The 24,867-nt window shown below is 55.2% G+C and overlaps 1 protein-coding gene across 3 annotated transcripts in view; it reads right to left on the reverse strand.

Moving 5' to 3' along the window:
* The window catches only part of l1cama (L1 cell adhesion molecule, paralog a), a 69,410-nt gene that overhangs the window by 6,809 nt on the left and 37,734 nt on the right, over positions 1 to 24,867 (reverse strand). For all 3 annotated transcript variants that reach the window (XM_088937268.1, XM_088937277.1, XM_088937258.1), the window contains 21 exons: positions 22,032 to 22,137; positions 21,003 to 21,196; positions 19,462 to 19,584; positions 19,115 to 19,285; positions 15,580 to 15,691; positions 14,922 to 15,106; positions 13,521 to 13,652; positions 13,038 to 13,181; positions 11,880 to 11,991; positions 11,511 to 11,668; positions 10,365 to 10,524; positions 6,148 to 6,272; positions 5,805 to 5,906; positions 4,647 to 4,844; positions 4,170 to 4,240; positions 3,444 to 3,669; positions 3,067 to 3,182; positions 2,448 to 2,706; positions 1,923 to 2,045; positions 630 to 806; positions 420 to 533 (listed from right to left, as the gene is read on the reverse strand). In XM_088937268.1, coding sequence (XP_088793394.1) covers positions 420 to 533; positions 630 to 806; positions 1,923 to 2,045; positions 2,448 to 2,706; positions 3,067 to 3,182; positions 3,444 to 3,669; positions 4,170 to 4,240; positions 4,647 to 4,844; positions 5,805 to 5,906; positions 6,148 to 6,272; positions 10,365 to 10,524; positions 11,511 to 11,668; positions 11,880 to 11,991; positions 13,038 to 13,181; positions 13,521 to 13,652; positions 14,922 to 15,106; positions 15,580 to 15,691; positions 19,115 to 19,285; positions 19,462 to 19,584; positions 21,003 to 21,196; positions 22,032 to 22,137 — 3,108 coding nt within the window. The remainder of the gene's footprint in view (positions 1 to 419; positions 534 to 629; positions 807 to 1,922; positions 2,046 to 2,447; positions 2,707 to 3,066; positions 3,183 to 3,443; positions 3,670 to 4,169; positions 4,241 to 4,646; positions 4,845 to 5,804; positions 5,907 to 6,147; positions 6,273 to 10,364; positions 10,525 to 11,510; positions 11,669 to 11,879; positions 11,992 to 13,037; positions 13,182 to 13,520; positions 13,653 to 14,921; positions 15,107 to 15,579; positions 15,692 to 19,114; positions 19,286 to 19,461; positions 19,585 to 21,002; positions 21,197 to 22,031; positions 22,138 to 24,867) is intronic.

Below are 24,867 nucleotides of genomic sequence, written 5' to 3' on the forward strand. Positions count from 1 at the left end.
ACCGCCCCCTCCACTGGAGGATCAGTTCTGATTGGTGGAAAGGCTTGTCCCTCACCCACAGCACCACCCCCTATTGGAGGATCAGCTCTGATTGGAGGAGACTGAAGGAGAGGTCTATAAGTTAGCCACAGCTCTGCCTGCAGGGAGGCCACAGGGGTCGCTGTGTCACCGAGAGAGCCCTGCTGACTAATCCCACCCCGCCCTCTGACTGAGCACCTCTGCGCAGGGCGTCCCGGTCACAGCCGGCCAGTGACTTGACCCAGGCTCGAACCCGCAAGTCGCCAAGCTCAGCCTGCTTTCATGTCCATAAATTGAACCGGCTGAGCGACGATGGGGGCCCCCGGGTCACTTCAATGCCAGGATTAATAAAGAAAACAATTATCAGCCATGAACTGGAGTCCCTCTCCCTCCCCTCTCACCGTTCTTGTTCAGGAAGTGGATGTGGAAGTCGACGTTGCGGTACCTCTCCCCCGACACCCAGGTGAAGTTCGCGAAGGTCTTGCCCGCAGAGAAGCTGATATTGGCAGGAGGCCCTGAGGGTGGCAGGTAAGAGGGAGTGAGAGGGAGGGGGGTTAATTCCCGCGGGTGCTTGTCTCAGATCTGGCCTGCGTCGCCCGGCTGCGCCTCACCTCCTTCCAGCAAGGTGGCGGCGTCGCGGATGATGGGCTCCCCCTCCCCGGTGGCCGTGGTCGCCCGCAGGTAGAAGCGGTACGTGCACTCGCGGTCCAGCCCCGTCAGCGTCACGTTGCTGACGAGCGGCGACTGGTAGTGGCTCACTGCCATCTCGCCAACCTCACTGTCCAGGACTGTGAGACAGAGAGGGGAGGAGGGTTAATGACCACTGGCAGGAGGGACAGGACAGGAGACACAGGGGAAGGGAAGAGACAGGGGATCTAAAGGGGTCATAAAGGGGGGGAGGAGACACAGGCAACGGGAGGGTAATGGAGAAGGAGAGGAGACTCAGAGGAGGAGATAGGGAGAGGATAATGGAGAAGGGGAGGAGACAGGGAGAGGGTGATGGAGAGGGAGGAGACTCAGAGGGGGAGGAGACAGGGAGAGGGTGATGGAGAGGAGGAGGAGACTCAGGAGGAGGAGACAGGGAGAGGGTGATGGAGAGGAGGAGGAGACTCAGGAGGAGGAGACATGGAGAGGGTGATGGAGAGGGAGGAGACAGGGAGAGGGTGATGGAGAGGAGGAGGAAACTCAGGAGGAAGAGACAGGGAGAGGGTGATGGAGAGGAGTAGGAAGAGACTCAGGAGGAAGAGACAGGGAGAGGGTGATGGAGAGGAGTAGGAAGAGACTCAGGAGGAGGAGACAGGGAGAGGGTGATGGAGAGGAGTAGGAAGAGACTCAGGAGGAGGAGACAGGGAGAGGGTGATGGAGAGGGAGGAGACTCAGAGGGGGAGGAGACAGGGAGAGGGTGATGGAGAGGGAGGAGACTCAGAGGGGGAGGAGACAGGGAGAGGGTGATGGAGAGGAGGAGGAGACTCAGGAGGAGGAGACAGGGAGAGGGTGATGGAGAGGAGTAGGAAGAGACTCAGGAGGAGGCGACAGGGAGAGGGTGATGGAGAGGAGGAGGAGACTCAGAGGGGGAGGAGACAGGGAGAGGGTGATGGAGAGGGAGGAGACTCAGAGGGGGAGGAGACAGGGAGAGGGTGATGGAGAGGAGGAGGAGACTCAGGAGGAGGAGACAGGGAGAGGGTGATGGAGAGGAGTAGGAAGAGACTCAGGAGGAGGCGACAGGGAGAGGGTGATGGAGAGGAGGAGGAGACTCAGGAGGAGGAGACAGGGAGAGGGTAATTGAGAGGAGGAGGAGACTCAGGGGAAGGGGAGGAGACAGGGGAGGGTAATTGAGGGGAGGGGGGACATGGAGGAGGGGAAGATGAAAGGGGATTTTAAGGAAGTGAGAGCAGCACACTCACGTTTTTGGTACTGCAGTATGTACCCAGTCAGTATGCCATTGGGCTGGGCAGGGGGCTCCCAGTGCAGGGTCAGAGAAGTCTCTGTTGGGCTGTCGAAGTGAAGCGACACAGGCGGGCTGGGCACTGCAACACACAGACAACACAATGAACTACCAGTTCAAACAGAGAAAGCTCCCGACAGCAGGCCGATTTGCCCCCAGAAGGGATCATTACAGCTGCCTGCGCTTGTGGTTTCAGCCACAGTCCGCAAAGACGCATACACAGTAAACCCATGCGGCTGTATGAAATGACACATTAGCCAGGTGTGCTATGGCCTTCACTGATGCACCAAAGGACAACTGCACCACTGCTCGGGCCCTCCGGAGGTTACTTACATCTGCCTTCATAATCACGCACAGCAGGCTGAAGAGAAGCCTGGTCTGCTACTACTTTAAAGTCATGGGAGATAGCACATGTTGGACTACTGTACCTCCATTCCCAAGTGGAATATAAAGACGTCGGACAGTACCCCTCCCTCCCTCTCACCTCCCTCTGGAGTGCTGAAGGCCACCGGTTCGCTGGGCGGCCCCTCTCCTATCTTGTTGAAGACGGTCATGTTGACGGTGTAGTGGCTGTAGGGCCGCAGGCCGCTCACCACCTGCGAGTCCTTCGCCCCGCTGACCGTCACCACCCTGAAGTCGGGCCCCCCCGGCCCGTGCGGAGCCTTGTGACCTGCCCCGCGCTTGCTGGAGAAGCGCTTCTTACGAGAGCCGGCCTCCACCCCTCCGAGCCTCTTCAGGTAGATCTGGGGGAGAGAGGAGAGGACAGGAGAGGATTGAAGGGGAGGGAGAGGGATGGGAGAGTTGGGAGAGAGAGGAGGTGGGATGAGGAGAGGATTGAGGGGAGTCAGAGGGATAAGAGAAGAGAATTGAAATTTGCGAGAGAGAAGGGGGCAGGGGAGAGTTGGAGTTTAAGCAAGAGACAGAAGAGAGATGTGAGAGCAGGATAGTGAGGAGAGAGAGGGAGAGGAGTGAAGATGGAGGAGAGAGCATGGGAAAGGGATAGGAATGGAGAGGAAGAGTGGTTCAGGCAAGGGAACGGCAACATGCAGTGGATTGTGTTGATGTCTGTGCAGTGTAATACAGTCATCCTGAAATCCCCATACCTTGTACCCCAGTAGGTGTCCCTTCACACTCTCTCCGGGCACCTGGAACCACACAACCTTGATCGTAGTGCTGTCCTCTATCTCCACGCCCACGTTCATCGGGGCCTCCACTGGAGCTGGAGACAGACGGACAGATCTGGGGTCAGACACAGGGACACACACTTTGCACACACACACTGGGGTCAGACACACAGTGGGGACAGACACAGGGACACACACTCCGCACACACTGGGGTCAGACACAGGGACACACACTCCGCACACACTGGGGTCAGACACAGGGACACACAGTAGGGACAGACACAGGGACACACACTTTGCACACACTGGGGTTAGACACAGAGACACACACTGCCCCTGTGGGCAGGCTGACTCACTGTCCTCTCCGGAGAAGCCGATCACTGGAGAGGCAGGCGGACCCTCGCCCAGGTCATTGACCGCCTGCACTTTGATCTCATAGGCCGTGAAGGTGGGCGTGTTGGTGACCACAAAGTGGGGCGACTCCGTGAAGTTCTCGTGCCATTTGGGCTCCTCCCCCGAGGCCTGCCTCCACATCACCTTGTACTGAAAGCCAGGGGCTCCATGCTCTGTCGCAGGCATGTCCTGCAGGAGGGGTAACACACATGTACACTGTGAGGGGAGCTTAACACACACAGAGCACTGCGATCTGCTCCTAGAGAGAGGGAATGGGCGTTTGTACACACGGCACATTTATAGATCAGATGGCCGTCTAATATACCCTCACTGCACAACAGTGCGCACTCACATTGCAATATGTAAAGGAACAAGCAATAGGTTTATTCCAGGCTGAAAAGAGCAGAAAGAAAACACAACGTTTCGGCCGTGGAGCCTTCTTCAGGTGTGAGGGTCACCTCATACTTCAGCTCACACCTGAAGAAGATTCCAAGGCCGAAACGTTGTTATCTTTCTTCTCTTTTCAGAATGGAATAAACCTCTTACTTGTTCCTTTTTGTTTTGTTCCATGTGAATTTTATTATTTTTATTTGCTTTGGCAACACTGATTGTACCCATCGGTCATGCTAATAAAGCACCTTGAACTGAATTGAATTGAGAGAGAGAGGGGGGTGGGGGGTGGGCTGTACCTTCCATCTTATCACCATGTTGTCAGCGGACGTGCCTTCACCTGTGACATCTCTGGGGTTGCGGTCAGGGGCTGGTGACACAGACAGGGGCAGTTAGCTCTCCAGCACATTGGCATTGACTACCTCAGAGCAGACACACTGCGGCCTGTTCGTTTTTAATAAAATCTGCACAAAGCACATCATATAACTTGCGATTTGAGTAGAAAGCTTTATTGGGTAACTCATGACTTGGATATGGAGTTTCACTGGGGTAACCTGAGATTCAAATATTGAGTTTCACTCAATTCAAATAGAAAACATTCCATTTCAGACACAGGCCAGATTAGATTTTGACCCTTCCCGTACATTTGTTTAAAACCCAATTATTCCCTTTTGTCTAAATGAAAAAGCTGGCGAATTGGTTTCATCAGGCATTCCCAGAAAAGAGCCGGTAAGGACAGTATGCTCTTCTGCGAGATCGCACATCCCAGCTCTCACCAGCGTGGGGCGTGGTGTAGGTGTCCGAGGGCTCGCTGGGCTTGCCCTTGCCCAGCTTGTTTATGGCGATGACCCTGAAGCGGCTCTTGCAGAAGGGCCACAGGTCAAGGAAGGCGCTGGCCGAGTCCCCTGGCACTCTCGTCAATTCGTGCCAAACGCCCTGGCCCGTCCGCTCTTCCTCATACTCCACCACGAACTCTGAGAGACCGGGAGGGGGGAAGAGAGGGACATCAGTGCTGGGACACTGTGGCGCTGTGTCATTATAATCAGGTGTGTATATATCCAGGTGTGTGTTGTACAGTGTCATTCAGGTGTGTATATATCCAGGTGTGTGTTGTACGGTGTAACTCAGGTGAGTATATAACCAGGTGTTTTACAAAATGTCACTCAGGTGTGTGTATATCCAGCTGCATGCGTGATATACTGTGTGTGTATCTCCAGATGTGTATATTTCCTGGTTTGTGTATGTCCAGATTTGCTCAGGTGTGTGTACCTCTGAGTGTGTATGTCTAGGTGTCACTCAGATGTGTGTATCTCCAGGTGTGTGTGTTTCTAGGTGTGTCTATATTCAGGCATTGCTCAGGTGTGTGTATCTATAGGTGCTGCTCAGGTGTGTGTACTGTATCTCTAGATATGTGTATCTCCAGGTGTTGCTCAGGTGTGTGTATCTCCAGGTGTCACTCAGGTGTGTATATCTGTAGGTGTGTGTATGTCCAGGTGTTGTTCAGGTGTGTTGATGTCTAGGTATTCTTAGGTGTGTGTGTTTCTAGCTGTGTGAATCTTCAGATGTTGCTCAGGTGTGTATATCTGCAGGTGTGTGAATCTTCAGGTGTTGCTCAGATGTGTATATCTGCAGGTGTGTGAATCTTCAGGTGTTGCTCATGTGTGTATGTCCAGGTGTTACTCAGGTGTGTATATCTGTAGGTGTTGCTCAGGTGTGTGTATCTCTAGATATGTGTATCTCCAGGTATATGTATGTCCAGGTGTCACTCAGGTGTGTATATATGTAGGTGTGTGTATGTCCAGGTGTTGTTCAGGTGTGTTTATGTCCAGGTGTTCTTAGGTGTGTGTGTTTCTAGGTGTGTGAATCTTCAGGTGTTGCTCATGTGTGTATGTCCAGGTGTTACTCAGGTGTGTGTGCCTCCAGGCGAGCCTCACCCTGCATGGGGCTGTTGTGGTTGTCTCCAGGTGTCCAGCTCAGCCTCACACTCAGGCTTTGTGGGTCTGACAACTGTAGAGCATAGGGGGGATCTGGGTAGTCTGTCAGAGAGAGAGAGACTTTTTTCACATGTTCATAGTTTTCAATTGATCAAAACGTCAGGAATAAACCACTATACATAAACAAGGCAAAAGCCCTTTCTCTTTCCCTCTCACAGCACAGCACCCCCCCTGAGATCTGTTGAGATTAAACCTCTCTTCTAAAATCCCATTAGTAATGAAAGAAACAGAACATGAATAAACACGTTCAAACACTCCAGTCGGAGAGTCAACGATATCTTACCCACAACGGTCAGCATTGCACTGGCCTCAATGGTGTCCAGCTTCCCCATGGCAACACAGGTGTACACACCTATGTCGGCCGGCTCCACGTCCGTCACTATCAGGGACCTTTTCGTAAAGGTGTACCTGGACACACAACAAGGCCGCCACACCGTTACAGCCCAGCCCACACCACAGAGCACTGCCCACCCAACACATGCATCACCCAGCACAACACACACGGCACTACCGCAGCCCTCCTCCCTGTTGGTCAGCCCTCTCTCCTCCCTGACGGTCAGCGGGGTCACCAGCCCTCTCTCCTCCCTGTCGGTCAGCGGGGTCACCAGCCCTCTCGCCCTCCCTGTCGGTCAGCGGGGTCACCAGCCCTCTCGCCCTCCCTGTCGGTCAGCGGGGTCACCAGCCCTCTCTCCCTCCCTGTCGGTCAGCCCTCTCTCCTCCCTGTCGGTCAGCGGGGTCACCAGCCCTCTCGCCCTCCCTGTCGGTCAGCGGGGTCACCAGCCCTCTCTCCCTCCCTGTCGGTCAGCCCTCTCTCCTCCCTGTCGGTCAGCAGGGTCACCAGCCCTCTCGCCCTCCCTGTCGGTCAGCGGGGTCACCAGCCCTCTCGCCCTCCCTGTCGGTCAGCGGGGTCACCAGCCCTCTCTCCCTCCCTGTCGGTCAGCCCTCTCGCCCTCCCTGTCGGTCAGCAGGGTCACCAGCCCTCTCGCCCTCCCTGTCGGTCAGCCCTCTCTCCTCCCTGTCGGTCAGCGGGGTCACCAGCCCTCTCGCCCTCCCTGTCGGTCAGCCCTCTCTCCTCCCTGTCGGTCAGCGGGGTCACCAGCCCTCTCGCCCTCCCTGTCGGTCAGCAGGGTCACCAGCCCTCTCGCCCTCCCTGTCGGTCAGCCCTCTCTCCTCCCTGTCGGTCAGCAGGGTCACCAGCCCTCTTGCCCTCCCTGTCGGTCAGCCCTCTCTCCTCCCTGTCGGTCAGCGGGGTCACCAGCCCTCTCGCCCTCCCTGTCGGTCAGCCCTCTCTCCTCCCTGACGGTCAGCAGGGTCACCAGCCCTCTCGCCCTCCCTGTCGGTCAGCCCTCTCTCCTCCCTGTCGGTCAGCAGGGTCACCAGCCCTCTCGCCCTCCCTGTCGGTCAGCCCTCTCTCCTCCCTGTCGGTCAGCAGGGTCACCAGCCCTCTCGCCCTCCCTGTCGGTCAGCGGGGTCACCAGCCCTCTATCCTCCCTGTCGGTCAGCGGGGTCACCAGCCCTCTCGCCCTCCCTGTCGGTCAGCGGGGTCACCAGCCCTCTCGCCCTCCCTGTCGGTCAGCCCTCTCGCCCTCCCTGTCGGTCAGCGGGGTCACCAGCCCTCTCGCCCTCCCTGTCGGTCAGCGGGGTCACCAGCCCTCTCTCCTCCCTGTCGGTCAGCCCTCTCTCCTCCCTGTCGGTCAGCAGGGTCACCAGCCCTCTCTCCTCCCTGTCGGTCAGCGGGGTCACCAGCCCTCTCTCCCTCCCTGTCGGTCAGCGGGGTCACCAGCCCTCTCGCCCTCCCTGTCGGTCAGCCCTCTCTCCTCCCTGTCGGTCAGCAGGGTCACCAGCCCTCTCTCCTCCCTGTCGGTCAGCGGGGTCACCAGCCCTCTCGCCCTCCCTGTCGGTCAGCCCTCTCTCCTCCCTGACGGTCAGCAGGGTCACCAGCCCTCTCGCCCTCCCTGTCGGTCAGCCCTCTCTCCTCCCTGTCGGTCAGCAGGGTCACCAGCCCTCTCGCCCTCCCTGTCGGTCAGCGGGGTCACCAGCCCTCTATCCTCCCTGTCGGTCAGCGGGGTCACCAGCCCTCTCGCCCTCCCTGTCGGTCAGCGGGGTCACCAGCCCTCTATCCTCCCTGTCGGTCAGCCCTCTCTCCCTCCCTGTCGGTCAGCCCTCTCTCCTCCCTGTCGGTCAGCGGGGTCACCAGCCCTCTCGCCCTCCCTGTCGGTCAGCGGGGTCACCAGCCCTCTCTCCTCCCTGTCGGTCAGCGGGGTCACCAGCCCTCTCGCCCTCCCTGTCGGTCAGCGGGGTCACCAGCCCTCTCGCCCTCCCTGTCGGTCAGCGGGGTCACCAGCCCTCTCTCCCTCCCTGTCGGTCAGCCCTCTCGCCCTCCCTGTCGGTCAGCCCTCTATCCTCCCTGTCGGTCAGCGGGGTCACCAGCCCTCTCGCCCTCCCTGTCGGTCAGCAGGGTCACCAGCCCTCTTCGCCCTCCCTGTCGGTCAGCAGGGTCACCAGCCCTCTTGCCCTCCCTGTCGGTCAGCCCTCTCTCCTCCCTGTCGGTCAGCGGGGTCACCAGCCCTCTTGCCCTCCCTGTCGGTCAGCCCTCTCTCCTCCCTGTCGGTCAGCGGGGTCACCAGCCCTCTCTCCTCCCTGTCGGTCAGCAGGGTCACCAGCCCTCTCGCCCTCCCTGTCGGTCAGCAGGGTCACCAGCCCTCTTGCCCTCCCTGTCGGTCAGCCCTCTCTCCTCCCTGTCGGTCAGCAGGGTCACCAGCCCTCTTGCCCTCCCTGTCGGTCAGCCCTCTCTCCTCCCTGTCGGTCAGCGGGGTCACCAGCCCTCTCGCCCTCCCTGTCGGTCAGCGGGGTCACCAGCCCTCTCGCCCTCCCTGTCGGTCAGCAGGGTCACCAGCCCTCTCGCCCTCCCTGTCGGTCAGCGGGGTCACCAGCCCTCTATCCTCCCTGTCGGTCAGCGGGGTCACCAGCCCTCTCGCCCTCCCTGTCGGTCAGCGGGGTCACCAGCCCTCTCTCCTCCCTGTCGGTCAGCGGGGTCACCAGCCCTCTCGCCCTCCCTGTCGGTCAGCGGGGTCACCAGCCCTCTCGCCCTCCCTGTCGGTCAGCGGGGTCACCAGCCCTCTCTCCCTCCCTGTCGGTCAGCCCTCTCGCCCTCCCTGTCGGTCAGCCCTCTCTCCTCCCTGTCGGTCAGCGGGGTCACCAGCCCTCTCGCCCTCCCTGTCGGTCAGCGGGGTCACCAGCCCTCTCTCCCTCCCTGTCGGTCAGCAGGGTCACCAGCCCTCTCGCCCTCCCTGTCGGTCAGCGGGGTCACCAGCCCTCTCGCCCTCCCTGTCGGTCAGCCCTCTCTCCTCCCTGTCGGTCAGCAGGGTCACCAGCCCTCTCGCCCTCCCTGTCGGTCAGCCCTCTCTCCTCCCTGTCGGTCAGCGGGGTCACCAGCCCTCTTGCCCTCCCTGTCGGTCAGCCCTCTCTCCTCCCTGTTGGTCAGCGGGGTCACCAGCCCTCTCTCCTCCCTGTCGGTCAGCCCTCTCTCCTCCCTGTCGGTCAGCGGGGTCACCAGCCCTCTCGCCCTCCCTGTCGGTCAGCCCTCTCTCCTCCCTGTCGGTCAGCAGGGTCACCAGCCCTCTCGCCCTCCCTGTCGGTCAGCCCTCTCTCCTCCCTGTCGGTCAGCAGGGTCACCAGCCCTCTCGCCCTCCCTGTCGGTCAGCGGGGTCACCAGCCCTCTATCCTCCCTGTCGGTCAGCGGGGTCACCAGCCCTCTCGCCCTCCCTGTCGGTCAGCAGGGTCACCAGCCCTCTTCGCCCTCCCTGTCGGTCAGCAGGGTCACCAGCCCTCTTGCCCTCCCTGTCGGTCAGCCCTCTCTCCTCCCTGTCGGTCAGCGGGGTCACCAGCCCTCTTGCCCTCCCTGTCGGTCAGCCCTCTCTCCTCCCTGTCGGTCAGCGGGGTCACCAGCCCTCTCTCCTCCCTGTCGGTCAGCAGGGTCACCAGCCCTCTCGCCCTCCCTGTCGGTCAGCAGGGTCACCAGCCCTCTTGCCCTCCCTGTCGGTCAGCCCTCTCTCCTCCCTGTCGGTCAGCAGGGTCACCAGCCCTCTTGCCCTCCCTGTCGGTCAGCCCTCTCTCCTCCCTGTCGGTCAGCGGGGTCACCAGCCCTCTCGCCCTCCCTGTCGGTCAGCGGGGTCACCAGCCCTCTCGCCCTCCCTGTCGGTCAGCCCTCTCTCCTCCCTGTCGGTCAGCGGGGTCACCAGCCCTCTTGCCCTCCCTGTCGGTCAGCCCTCTCTCCTCCCTGTCGGTCAGCAGGGTCACCAGCCCTCTTGCCCTCCCTGTCGGTCAGCCCTCTCTCCTCCCTGTCGGTCAGCGGGGTCACCAGCCCTCTCGCCCTCCCTGTCGGTCAGCGGGGTCACCAGCCCTCTCGCCCTCCCTGTCGGTCAGCCCTCTCTCCTCCCTGTCGGTCAGCGGGGTCACCAGCCCTCTCGCCCTCCCTGTCGGTCAACCAGATCTCCTCACTTGTCGCTGTCGTCTGAGCTGAAGATCTTCCTGCCGTTCTTGCGCCACATGATCTGCGGAGGTTCAAACAAGGGGTCTCCTCGGGCGACACAGTGAAACGTCGCTTTTTCTCCAGGCTGCAGCAACAGAGGAGTGGGGACCTCTTCAAACTCTGTTCTGTCTGGGAGAGAGAGGAGCAAGGAGAGGGGTTAATACACACACTGCGCTGAGACTGAGGGGTTAATACACAGACTGCACTGAGACAGAGGGGTTAATACACACACTGCTGTACACACACACTGCACTGAGACAGAGGGGTTAATACACACACTGCTGTACACACACACTGCACTGAGACAGAGGGGTTAACACACACACTGCACTGAGACAGAGGGGTTAATACACACACTGCTGTACACACACACTGCACTGAGACAGAGGGGTTAATACACACACTGCTGTAAACACACACTGCAATGAGACAGAGGGGTTAATACACACACTGCACTGAGACAGAGGGGTTAATACACACACTGCTGTACACACACGCTGTACTGAGACACAGGGGTTAATACACACTGCTGTACACACACACACTGTACTGAGACAGAGGGGTTAATACACACACTGCTGTACACACACACTGCACTGAGACACGGGTTAATACACACACTGCTGTACACACACTGCACTGAGACAGAGGGGTTAATACACACACTGCTGTACACACACACACTGTACTGAGACAGAGGGGTTAATACACACACTGCTGTACACACACACACTGTACTGAGACAGAGGGGTTAATACACACACTGCTGTACACACACGCTGCACTGAGACAGAGGGGTTAATACACACGCTGCTGTACACACACATTGCACTGAGACAGAGGGGTTAATACACACACTGCTGTACACACACACACTGTACTGAGACAGAGGGGTTAATACACACACTGCTGTACACACACGCTGCACTGAGACAGAGGGGTTAATACACACGCTGCTGTACACACACATTGCACTGAGACAGAGGGGTTAATACACACACTGCTGTACACACACACACTGTACTGAGACAGAGGGGTTAATACACACACTGCTGTACAGCTCTGTGTATAACAGCGTGTGTACAGCAGTGTACAGTTGCACCAGGTCGTCTTACTGAACACTTCCAGGGTGGCATTGATGCTGATGTTGAAGTTCTCCACCCTGCAGATGTACAGTCCACCGTCTTCCCGCACGACGTCCGAGATATTCAGTGCCCCATCAGTGAACTGGGACACGCGCTGGTTCGAGAGAACAGACTCTCCCTTAAGTTCCCTGAAACACAAAACAGCTCACACTGTAGTACACAATCAGACACACTTCAACACACTGACACAGTGACACACTAAGAAATACACTAAACATGATGTGTAAAATGGGAGTATTTGGATAAAAAAATGTTTTATCAACAATTTTATCAAACAATTTTTGATCAAATGTTATTCTTGTGCACTATAGCCCTCGTCTCTGTGCCCCGCCTCCTCACCAGATGAGCCGGGGGCTCGGGGAGCCGAAGGCGTGGCAGGGCAGGTAGGCGTTCTGCCCCTCCGTCAGCTGGTACAACTGGCCGCTCTCTGTCAGGATCTGGGGTGGCAGGTCTGGAGAGGTGGAAAATAGTGGGAACAAGTGTTTGGGTCTTACTCCCACTTTCTAAAAACTAATTATACAGCTACATTAAAACAAAACCACCAATTCCCTCACCAGCCAACCATCAACTCAATCATCCAATAACTGACAAAGGACATCACTAACACACCAGATCTCTCCTCCTCACATAGAGCATCACTAACATACCAGATCTCTCCTCCTCACACAGAGCATCACTAACACACCAGATCTCTCCTCCTCACACAGAGCATCACTAACACACCAGATCTCTCCTCCTCACACAGAGCATCACTAACACACCAGATCTCTCCTCCTCACACAGAGCATCACTAACACACCAGATCTCTCTTCCTCACACAGAGCATCACTAACACACCAGATCCCTCCTCCTCACACAGAGCATCACTAACACACCAGATCTCTCCTCCTCACACAGAGCATCACTAACACACCAGATCTCTCTTCCTCACACAGAGCATCACTAACACACCAGATCCCTCCTCCTCACACAGAGCATCACTAACACACCAGATCCCTCCTCCTCACACAGAGCATCACTAACACACCAGATCTCTCCTCCTCACACAGAGCATCACTAACACACCAGATCTCTCTTCTTCACACAGAGCATCACTAACACACCAGATCTCTCTTCCTCACACAGAGCATCACTAACACACCAGATCCCTCCTCCTCACACAGAGCATCACTAACACACCAGATCTCTCCTCCTCACACAGAGCATCACTAACACACCAGATCTCTCCTCCTCACACAGAGCATCACTAACACACCAGATCCCTCCTCCTCACACAGAGCATCACTAACACACCAGATCTCTCCTCCTCACACAGAGCATCACTAACACACCAGATCTCTCCTCCTCACACAGAGCATCACTAACACACCAGATCCCTCCTCCTCACACAGAGCATCACTAACACACCAGATCTCTCCTCCTCACACAGAGCATCATTAACACACCAGATATTAACGCATTAATGCAAAGAGAGAGTTGGGGATGAAAAGCACTTACTGATGATGTGGGTATATGTGTTGGTGAGGATGGTGCCATGTATGTTGCTGGCCTCGCACTGGAAGACAGCTGTGTCCCCGAACTGCACGTCCGTCAGGATCAGGGTGCCCCCTTCCACACGGCGGCGATCGTCCTTCTCTATCTCTGCAACAGCATGGGACACAGGTGTCATGATGCATATGCAGGCCAGAGTACATGTACAATGAGAGGACAATTGGAGCTTCTGCGCTAGTACTGTCCAGCGTGTCAGAGTGCGGCGTGTACAGTCGGGACAGCGGTCTCCAGCGTGTCAGAGTGCGGCGTGTAGTCGGGACAGCGGTCTCCAGCGTGTCAGAGTGCGGCGTGTACAGTCGGGACAGCGGTCTCCAGCGTGTCAGGGTGAGGCGTGTACAGTCGGGACAGCGGTCTCCAGCGTGTCAGAGTGCGGCGTGTACAGTCGGGACACAGTAGCAGAGTGTAGCACAGATTTAAAGATACACTCACCATCCAGCCACTGCCCATTCATCCTCCAGCGCACGGTGGGAGTGGGGATTCCTTCAGCCTCACAGTCCAGGCGCATTGTCTCCCCTGGCGCATACAGACCGCTCTCGGGCACACGTGTCCAGTAGGGGGCAGCTGACAAGACACAGCATGGCATACTCAGAGTTTGTGCACATGTGTGAGTGTCTTAGTGTGTGTGAGTATTGCCTATTGAGAGTCACCCAGTTTGTGTGAGAGTATTGCCCAGTGAGTGTGTTATTACCCCGAGTGAGAGTACTGCCCAGTGAGGGAGTTATTACCCCGAGTGAGAGTATTGCCCCGAGTGAGAGTATTGCCCAGTGAGGGAGTTATTACCCCGAGTGAGAGTATTGCCCAGTGAGGGAGTTATTACCCCGAGTGAGAGTACTGCCCAGTGAGGGAGTTATTACCCCGAGTGAGAGTAATTACTCTGCCCAGTGAGGGAGTTATTACCCCGAGTGAGAGTACTGCCCAGTGAGGGAGTTATTACCCCGAGTGAGAGTATTGCCCAGTGTGGGGGATTATTACCCCAAGTGTGAGTACTGCCCAGTGAGGGAGTTATTACCCCGAGTGAGAGTACTGCCCAGTGAGGGAGTTATTACCCCGAGTGAGAGTACTGCCCAGTGAGGGAGTTATTACCCCGAGTGAGAGTATTGCCCAGTGAGGGATTTATTACCCCGAGTGAGAGTATTACCCCATGTGTGAGTATTGCCCAGTGAGAGTTATTACCCCGAGTGAGAGTACTGCCCAGTGAGGGAGTTATTACCCCGAGTGAGAGTACTGCCCAGTGAGGGAGTTATTACCCTGAGTGAGAGTACTGCCCAGTGAGGGATTTATTACCCCGAGTGAGAGTACTGCCCAGTGAGAGAGTTATTACCCCGAGTGAGAGTACTGCCCAGTGAGGGAGTTATTACCCCGAGTGAGAGTACTGCCCAGTGAGGGAGTTATTACCCCGAGTGAGAGTATTGCCCAGTGAGGGATTTATTACCCCGAGTGAGAGTATTACCCCATGTGTGAGTATTGCCCAGTGAGAGTTATTACCCCGAGTGAGAGTACTGCCCAGTGAGAGAGTTATTACCCCGAGTGAGAGTATTGCCCAGTGAGGGAGTTATTACCCCGAGTGAGAGTATTACCCCAAGTGAGAGTATTGCCCAGTGAGAGAGTTATTACCCCGAGTGAGAGTATTGCCCAGTGAGTGCGTTATTACCCCGTGTGAGAGTATTGCCCAGTGAGAGAGTTATTACCCCGAGTGAGTCATTACCCTGCCCAGTGAGGGAGTTATTACCCCGAGTGAGAGTCATTACCCTGCACGGTGAGAGTTATTACCCCGAGTGAGAGTCATTACCCTGCACGGTGAGAGTTATTACCCCGAGTGAGAGTCATTACCCTGCACGGTGACGGTGAAGGTGTGTGTTGCCTTGCCCTGGTCGTTGCTGGCCGTGCACTGGTACTCCCCATCGTCGCTCTCCACCACGTTCTCGATGCGCAGCAGCTTCCTGTAGCTCTGCAGCGAGGCCCTCGCGGCAGGGAGGTTGCCATCCTTCCGCTTCCACTCCAGGTGAGGCGTGGGGCTGGGAGACAAACAGGCAGGAGGGTCGGCTGTCCTGCTTCCTGACGGATTCATCCCTTTTCCCCGCACAACACTCCGCCCGCACCCTTGAGATGGCGATGCCCGCCGAGCGCAGGCTCCAGGAGGCGAGAGAGCGACGGACGGTCCATCTCCCCGGAGATAACAAATCGAATCCCAGAATTCCCACCCCTGCCAGAATCGGAACAGCTCCCGATCCTACTGGGGGAGGAATGTCAATAGAGCTGCAGCCCAGTATATCACCTCCTGTCACAGCCCGAGGGACCCTGAGCCTGTCTCCCAGTGATGATTTACAGTACGGATTACGTGATGTCTGTTAATATCCAATAATGTGTCTGTACTGGGAATGTCTGAAAGCGTGTTTACTGTTCCTGCGTAGGAAACACATGAGTAGAACTGGAGGAAGAGTGAGAGTGAGAATTATGGAGTGAGTGCAGGAGTGACAGAGGGACTCACAGCCCCTGGGCGATGCACTCCAGCTCCAGGGTCTGTCCCCTCAGCGCCATGTGGGAGCTCTGCGATCCTCTGGGCAGCAGGAGGCTGGGCTTCCTGTTCTTCACCGCGTTCGCTGGAGACAGAGAGAGAGATAGGGGGTGGGGTTCGCCTCGCGCAGACAGATGGGGCGCATCGGGGTGCCCTGGTCTGTCCACACAGGCATGGAAAAACAGCGGGCAAGAAACAGGACTCTGCAGGGCCCAGTCCCCCAGGCCCTAGAGGAATCGGTCTTAAATTCCTGACTGCAGAACATCACCCTCCTCCTGCGGGGCTCTGGGTAGGGTCCCGGTGCCAGCAAACTGGACAACTGTCCAGCTGTGACCCTGACTCCTGGTGCCCTGCCCAGCTGCTCCCAGGAGCTCGGGGAGAGGAGCCCATAGACAGTGCAAGAGCTGCTGCTCTCCATATACAGCACTGAGCATTCCTGCTGCCACCCAGCTCCCAGAGTGCATCAGTGTGTGTCACTCTCAAGTCTCAGTGTGTGTCAGTCTCAATGTGTCAGTGTGTGTCAGTCTCAGTCTCAGTGTGTCAGTGTGTGTCACTCTCAAGTGTCAGTGTGTGTCAGTCTCAGTGTGTGTCAGTCTCAGTGTGTGTCAGTCTCAGTGTGTCAGTGTGTGTCGTCTCAGACTCAGTGTGTCAGTCTCAGTGTGTCAGTGTGTGTCGTCTCAGACTCAGTGTGTCAGTCTCAGTGTGTGTCAGTCTCAGTGTGTGTCAGTGTGTGTCAGTCTCAGTGGGTGTCAGACTCAGTGTGTCAGTGTGTGTCAGTCTCAGACTCAGTGTGTGTCAGTCTCAGTGTGTCAGTGTGTGTCGTCTCAGTGTGTCAGTGTGTGTCGTCTCAGACTCAGTGTGTCAGTCTCAGTGTGTGTCAGACTCAGTGTGTCAGTCTCAGTGTGTCAGTCTCAGTGTGTGTCCGTCTCAGTGTGTGTCCGTCTCAGTCTCAGTGTGTGTCAGTCTCAGTGTGTGTCAGTCTCAGTGTCTGTCAGTCTCAGTGTGTCAGTCTCAGTCTCAGTGTGTGTCAGTCTCAGTGTGTGTCAGACTCAGTGTGTGTCAGACTCAGTGTGTCAGTGTGTGTCAGTCTCAGTGTGTGTCAGTCTCAGTGTGTCAGTGTCTGTCAGTCTCAGTGTGTCAGTCTCAGTGTGTCAGTGTGTGTCAGTCTCAGTGTGTGTCAGACTCAGTGTGTCAGTGTGTGTCAGTCTCAGTGTGTGTCAGTCTCAGTGTGTCAGTGTGTGTCAGTCTCAGTGTGTCAGTCTCAGTCTCAGTGTGTGTCAGACTCAGTGTGTGTCAGTCTCAGTGTGTGTCAGTCTCAGTCTCAGTGTGTGTCAGTCTCAGTGTGTGTCAGACTCAGTGTGTGTCAGACTCAGTGTGTCAGTGTGTGTCAGTCTCAGTGTGTGTCAGACTCAGTGTGTGTCAGACTCAGTGTGTCAGTGTGTGTCAGTCTCAGTGTGTGTCAGTCTCAGTGTGTCAGTGTGTGTCAGTCTCAGTGTGTCAGTCTCAGTCTCAGTGTGTGTCAGTCTCAGTGTGTGTCAGTCTCAGTCTCAGTGTGTGTCAGTCTCAGTGTGTGTCAGACTCAGTGTGTGTCAGACTCAGTGTGTCAGTGTGTGTCAGTCTCAGTGTGTGTCAGTCTCAGTGTGTCAGTGTGTGTCAGTCTCAGTGTGTCAGTGTGTGTCAGTCTCAGTGTGTGTCAGTCTCAGTGTGTCAGTGTGTGTCAGTCTCAGTGTGTCAGTGTGTGTCAGTCTCAGTGTGTGTCAGACTCAGTGTGTGTCAGACTCAGTGTGTCAGTGTGTGTCAGTCTCAGTGTGTGTCAGTCTCAGTGTGTCAGTGTGTGTCAGTCTCAGTGTGTGTCAGTCTCAGTGTGTCAGTCTCAGTCTCAGTGTGTGTCAGTCTCAGTGTGTGTCAGACTCAGTGTGTGTCAGACTCAGTGTGTCAGTGTGTGTCAGTCTCAGTGTGTGTCAGTCTCAGTGTGTCAGTGTGTGTCCGTCTCAGTCTCAGTGTGTGTCAGTCTCAGTGTGTGTCAGTCTCAGTGTGTCAGTGTCTGTCAGTCTCAGTGTGTCAGTCTCAGTCTCAGTGTGTGTCAGACTCAGTGTGTGTCAGACTCAGTGTGTCAGTGTGTGTCAGTCTCAGTGTGTGTCAGTCTCAGTGTGTCAGTGTGTGTCAGTCTCAGTGTGTGTCAGTCTCAGTGTGTCAGTGTGTGTCCGTCTCAGTGTGTGTCAGTCTCAGTGTGTCAGTGTGTGTCAGACTCAGTGTGTGTCAGTCTCAGTGTGTCAGTGTGTGTCAGTCTCAGTGTGTGTCAGTCTCAGTGTGTGTCAGTCTCAGTGTGTCAGTGTGTGTCAGTCTCAGTGTGTGTCAGTCTCAGTGTGTCAGTGTGTGTCAGTCTCAGTGTGTGTCAGTCTCAGTGTGTGTCAGACTCAGTGTGTGTCAGTGTGTGTCAGACTCAGTGTGTGTCAGTCTCAGTGTGTGTCAGACTCAGTGTGTGTCAGACTCAGTGTGTGTCAGTGTGTGTCAGTCTCAGTGTGTGTCAGTCTCAGTGTGTGTCAGACTCAGTGTGTGTCAGTGTGTGTCAGACTCAGTGTGTGTCAGTCTCAGTGTGTGTCAGACTCAGTGTGTGTCAGTGTGTGTCAGACTCAGTGTGTGTCAGACTCAGTGTCTCAGTGTGTGTCAGTCTCAGTGTGTGTCAGACTCAGTGTGTGTCAGACTCAGTGTGTGTCAGTGTGTGTCAGACTCAGTGTGTGTCAGACTCAGTGTGTCAGTGTGTGTCAGTCTCAGTGTGTGTCAGTCTCAGTGTGTCAGTGTGTGTCAGTCTCAGTGTGTGTCAGACTCAGTGTGTCAGTGTGTGTCAGTCTCAGTGTGTGTCAGTCTCAGTGTGTGTCAGTGTGTGTCAGTCTCAGTGTGTGTCAGTCTCAGTGTGTCAGTGTGTGTCAGTCTCAGTGTCTCAGTGTGTGTCAGACTCAGTGTGTGTCAGTGTGTCAGACTCAGTGTGTGTCAGACTCAGTGTGTCAGTGTGTGTCAGTCTCAGTGTGTGTCAGTCTCAGTGTGTCAGTGTGTGTCAGACTCAGTGTGTGTCAGACTCAGTGTGTCAGTGTGTGTCAGTCTCAGTGTGTGTCAGTCTCAGTGTGTGTCAGTGTGTGTCAGACTCAGTGTGTGTCAGACTCAGTGTGTCAGTGTGTGTCAGTCTCAGTGTGTGTCAGTCTCAGTGTGTGTCAGTGTGTGTCAGACTCAGTGTGTGTCAGACTCAGTGTGTCAGTGTGTGTCAGACTCAGTGTGTGTCAGACTCAGTGTGTGTCAGTGTGTGTCAGACTCAGTGTGTGTCAGACTCAGTGTGTCAGTGTGTGTCAGACTCAGTGTGTGTCAGACTCAGTGTGTGTCAGTGTGTGTCAGACTCAGTGTGTGTCAGACTCAGTGTGTCAGTGTGTGTCAGTCTCAGTGTGTGTCAGTCGCAGTGTGTCTTCCTGTTTGGCAGTAGCTCAGACAGCTGTGCTCCTGGCTGTCTATCACTCACTGGTCATGACCTTCAGTTTGATGGGCTCTTTCTGCAGGATGGTGCGTGCGCTGATGAACTGGGCGTGACAGATGTAGTCGTCTCTGCTGTCTTTCTGTGTCACATGAGAGAAATACAGGTTTCCATCTTGGCCCTGCGTGACGCGCTCGTTCTGCTCGATGTGCCGCAGGACTGAAATAGAGAGAGAGAGAGAGAGAAAGAGCCTCATTTACCCATAGGCAGACTCCTGCCCCAGTCAGACCCAGAGAGCTAGACTCTGGAACAGCAAGAGAGACAAGAGGAGACTCGGAGACAGACAGGAAGAGGTACCGTGGAGGAGAGGAAGACAAACAGGTGGCAGGACTTACATTCGTCCATCCAGTGGATATATGGGGTGACAATGCTTTTCGGGGGGTTACAGGGCAGGATCACGCTCTCCCCTTCCTCCACCTCCTTCGGCACTATGTTCTCCTTCTGCCACTTCGGCGGCTCTGGCACACAGTGGGGACAGGACTGCAGTCAGGCACAAGTTGCTGACATGTGGAAAACCAGCTGCACGGTGAGACTGAGCAATCACAACTTGTTTTTCATAGAACTGGAGGCACATCTTCCCAAAGACAGCCACAGCATCCACTAGGGGGTGCTAACGCCCTTCTGTCCAGCTTCCTTCATTTAGATATAGTGTCTACAGACAACGCAGGTAAAATCTCTTGGCCCCTCTCCTTCCTTCAGTGAAGGACACTGCCCCGAGCCTTAAACAGGCAGACATTCCTCTGCCTCATGCCTGGATGTGCTGACCGCTTGTGCATTTCTAAGGCTACCGAGACAGCGGTTTCATCGTTTGTGATCTAAACTGGTTTTGTATTCATCAGGCTGCCTCTGACATTACTCCCACACTGGCTGCCTGGACAGGTTTCCCAGTTCTGAGATGAGCAGCAGAGCTGCTGTAAAGGCTATATGTTCATTTGCAAGGCCAGCAGGACCTCACAAAGACACTAGGACCACACAACATGATTGCAGTTTTCTTTTATAGGTGAACGCAGGGCTGTGCGTATGCGTGTATAAAAACACCCTGACACACAGAGAGCTATTGATCCCCCAGGAGCCCTTTCTCTGCAGCACGGAGACTGCTGTGTGACATCATGGGCTGCCCAGTTTCCTGGGTAACAGTTGTCAAGGCAACGGTGGGGAGGGACTGACAGGTAGCTTCTCTGTCTTAAGCGTGCTGAGCCAGGGAGAGCCCCCAGCTGCCACAGAAGTGGATCCGAGCCTGAATGCGCACTGAATTATTCTGCACAGTGCATGTTTAGTTCTGTAGCGTGGAATTAATGTTAATTACTCAATGAATTACATACAGAGCTGTGTGACAAAGTGCAGGACACTAGACTCCACCATGACTAGTCCTGAGCAAAATGGACTGTTTCTCTTTCTGCAGGAGCAGAGACGAGGGAATCCTCATAGCCAGGCTATTCCCGACTTCCCAACTTACACTTCAGCAGCGGAAAAGAGCTTCATTTCTGTTCTTTACCCCCAAAACTCCTGCGGCTGAGCTTCCTGCCTCTGTTAAAGAAATGACCTGTCTGCTGGGGGCTTTCCTCCTGCGAGCTGGCGGCGAGCTCAGCAGACAAGCAGGGCTGGGCTGGGGAGCATCCAGAAGAAATTCTGGATAACTTTCCGCTAACTCTGCCCAGAGGCAGCTCGGGAATCTTGGAATTCCGGAAATTGAGTTCCTGTTGCAACACCCTGCCAGGTGGCGGGGCGGCCCGGTTGGCGAGAGGGCTTCGGGTTCAAGCCCCAAGCTGTGCCGCACCCTCGGCCTCTGTCCCTCAGGCCCCCCCCACGGCAGCGGGAGTAGGGGGGTGCGAGCCTGCCACGAAGGGGCGCCTCTGTGCTGACCGGCCGCACTCACTCTCGGTCACCAGCTGGATCTCGCGCGTCATGGCGGTGCCCAGGTTGTTGTCGGCGTAGCAGCGGTACGTGCCCTGGAACTCGCTGATGGGGCCGTTGCCAGCGGTGACGCTGAAGGTGCCGGTACCGGGCTGGGTTCTGAAGCGGTGGTCAGAACTGGGCCTAAACTCCACGCCGTCCTTCACCCAGCGGAACCTGGGTGGGGGGGGGGGGGGGGGAGGGGGAGAGAGGCAAGGAGAGGTTGAACGACTGGGGTCCCGGGACAGAGCGGGGGGGGGGGGAGGCACTCCTGCTCTGACCTCGCAGACGCACACCCTCTGCCCGGGCTGGTGTGACCTGACCGCACCAGTCACTGCCATATCTGAACTGGGCACGAGGACAAGGCAGGAGGCTGATCCTGACCACAGTGCCCAGAGCTGGGCCAACGGCCATTCAAACTGGACTCCGCCCTCTGTGACCTAGGAGCTGGACCTGTTGCACCAGCCCAGATATCAGCAGATAGATACGGAGCATGCACTTCCCGGAGCTTTCCCAGCGAACGGCAGAATTCCCGGGAGCCCCTGCCACCGGGATGGCTGGGAATGGTGTGGAAGGGTGCGGGTATTTGTTGCATGTCTAGTGGCTGTGTGTGACCAGGCCCTCAAGGGCAGGGCAGTACTGCCCACTGTGCCTCTGCCAGCAGATGCCCAAGAGCCACTGCCCACATTCGCACAAGCACACACACGACACATGTACACACAAACATGCATACTTGTACACTTGTACACAGGTATGCACACGCGTGCACACACCTATGCACACATGTACACATGCACACACGTATGCACACATGTACACATGCATGCACACATGCACACACGTACACAGGCATGTACAAATGCGCACATGTGTACACACACACACATACGCACAAGCACACGTGGACACTCAAGTTCTCTCCACCAGGCTGGGGTCAGGAACACAGACTCCAGAGATGGGCGAGTTGGTGAAGGCAGGGAGGGAAGGGCAAGGAACGTGTGGTCACACTCACGAAGGGCTGGGCGAGCCCGAGGCCTCGCAGGTGAGGGTGATGTCATCGCTGGAGAAGGCAGTGAGGTTCCTCGGGGACTGGGCTGTGATCACAGGGGGCTGGTCATCTAGAGAGGGAAAGGGGGGGGTTAACACACACACTGTACACTGCTGTGCACTAGCGCAGCACTCAGAGACAGGGAGGGAAGTGATCTGAAGACCTCTACTGAAACAGGCTTGGAAGACAGCAAACAAAGCCAGCCTTCTGTTGTTTGTGCAGTGACACTGGTGGACCAGCAGGTGGCGCTGTCTTTCTAGTTCTCCTTATTCCTTACAGCCCTCCAGAGCAGCGCCCCCCCACCATGTCATTAAACATAGTTCCTATCTGCTGTGCACAGTGAAAAATCTTATTCAAAATAACTTCTTACATTGGGATCTAAGAACCACAAATTCTTTGTTGGTGCCTGTTGTTGCAGGGCAGGAATAATGCATTCCCATACTGGATTAGCACACATGGTAATCCCAGAAGAGAAATTCGGTCTAGGATTTTGTTTTCTCGCACAGCGGCACTAACACAATTACAGTTGGGAGTATGTCCCCGTCACCCCTGTGCACTATGAGGAATTATTCCCCCAGCAGACCTCTGTCTACAGCTTTGCTCTCCTGTCCACACTCTGTTTAACCCTGTCCCATACACAGAACTGTTATTTCCACAAGAGGAGATGTCTTGATCGTAACACAGCGATGCTCTTCTGCTAGAGAAAATCCATCCACAGTAAAATTAATCCAGCTGGTTCCGATCTAAAGCGCAGAAGGCAGAGGAGTTCCTCTCTCTTGCCGCTTGTGTCCTGCAGGGGGAGCTGCTGCCTACATGGGCAGGGCCAGACCACTAGCATCTCTTAAACGCTGTGGAGATTCCCCAGGGAGACATAAGCTATATAAATGCAAAACACTAATATTACAAATAAGTGTCATTTTTCTAACATATTTCCTTGGTGTAACATGGCCTTGATTACACTGTCCTGCATTGTCTGTATAAAAACCTGTGTCTCTTCTTTAAAAGTAGATATTTACATTTTAATGAAATGCGCATTATTAAAAAACTGGTTTCACCTCACCAGGCCAATATAAAGACAATTTGAATTTAAAATTTGAATTTTGGCAAGAGAGGCGGAGATGGAGAGAGGAGACAGAGAGATAGGAGAGGGAGGAAGAGAGACTGGAGAGAGAGAGAGATTTATTAAAACCATCCGTGGCCTCAAAGTCAGATGAGAGGCATCCCGGAGACAGAGATAATAAGAATTTCTGATCTGATGAAATTTACTATATTATAGCCTTCAGGCTCCTCTGAGATATTGGAGTCACGAAGGTTAAACTCTCCCTCCATCGCTCTCTCTCTCTCTGTCTCTCCCTGTCTGTCTGCCTCCTCTTACAGGCCTGACTGGGCCCTTACAGTGTTGCACAACAGACCATTAACAACAGCAGCAACAGGTAATTAAGTACAATAGCTGCAGTGTAGAAAATAACAGGCGGACGTTCTTAACTGAAGTTGGGGAAGGATGATGACAGGCAAGCTTCTCACCTCCGCTGTTCAAAATCAGTATCATTGCCCACAGCAGCTGTCAGAGCTGTATACTGTATATGTATCACAAGCAAACCCCTCTTCTCCTCTCATGTCTGCTTGTGCAACCCTCATCTCCCCCGTCCCCACGCCTACAGCCCCCCGTGGTTAACGCCTCACTCCACAGCGGGCCCTGGGGTTTAATCCAGGTGTGGAGTGAGACCTCAATACTCAACAAACATCAAACACTTTTCATTCTTGAGGGTCATTATTCCATCCATCCATCCATTTTCTAACCGTTTCTTCCAATTCAGGATCTTGGGGGACCTGGAGCCTATTCCAGCCAGCAATGGGCACAAGGCAGGGTACACTGGAAGTGCTGCTGGGAGAGGTGTTAGTGGGGCCAGCAGGGGGCGCTCACCCTGCAGTCTGTGTGGGTCCTAATGCCCCAGTATAGTGACGGGGACACTGGACTGTAAAATAGGCGCTGTCCTTCAGATTAGGCTTAAAACAGAGGTCCTCTCTGTAGTCAATAAAAATCCCAGGGTGTTTCTCGAAAAGAGTAGGGGTGTTACCCCTAGTGTCCTGGCCAAAATTCCCATTGGCCTTTACCAATCATGGCCTCTTAATAACCCCCCTCTCTGAACTGGCTTCATCACTCTGCTCTCCTCCCCACTGAGAGCTGGTGTGTGGGGAGAGGACTGGTGCATCATCCAGGTGGGGCTGCACACTGGTGGGGGTGGAGGGGATCCCCATTACCTGTAAAGCGCTTTGTGTTGAGTGTCCTATATAAGTGGAAGGAATTATTATTATGACACCCCTGGAAAGGATGCCAGTCCAGTGCGGGGCACGCACAGACACACACGCACACACTCACACCAGGGCCAGAATTTTCCTAGAAGCCAAGAAACTTTCCAGTATGTTTTCAGACTGTGGGAGGAAACCCACACAAACACAGGGAGAACATACAAACTCCACACAGATAGCACCAAAGGACTCGAACCCAGGACCCCAGCGCTGTGATGCACCAATGCTAACCACTGCACCACAGTGCCACCCTGTCATTATTTTATCTCAGGACACTGAAGATAGCGATAAAAGAACAGCTTGTGTGCTGACTGGCCACTGGGGAAATATCCAAACATCATACTTTGTGTCTCCCATGTCTCTTTAAGAGAAACTGCTTTTCATTGCTCTACTGAAAGTAAACATTTAACATCTCTGTTTTCTGCACTCAGAGACAGGTGTTATCATGGGCTTCAGTGCAACTGTTTTTATCTTTGGGGTTTCCTGCTTG

This window comes from Atractosteus spatula, chromosome 2 (assembly GCF_055471065.1).
Source record: "Atractosteus spatula isolate fAtrSpa1 chromosome 2, fAtrSpa1.hap1, whole genome shotgun sequence".
NCBI lineage: Eukaryota > Metazoa > Chordata > Actinopteri > Semionotiformes > Lepisosteidae > Atractosteus > Atractosteus spatula.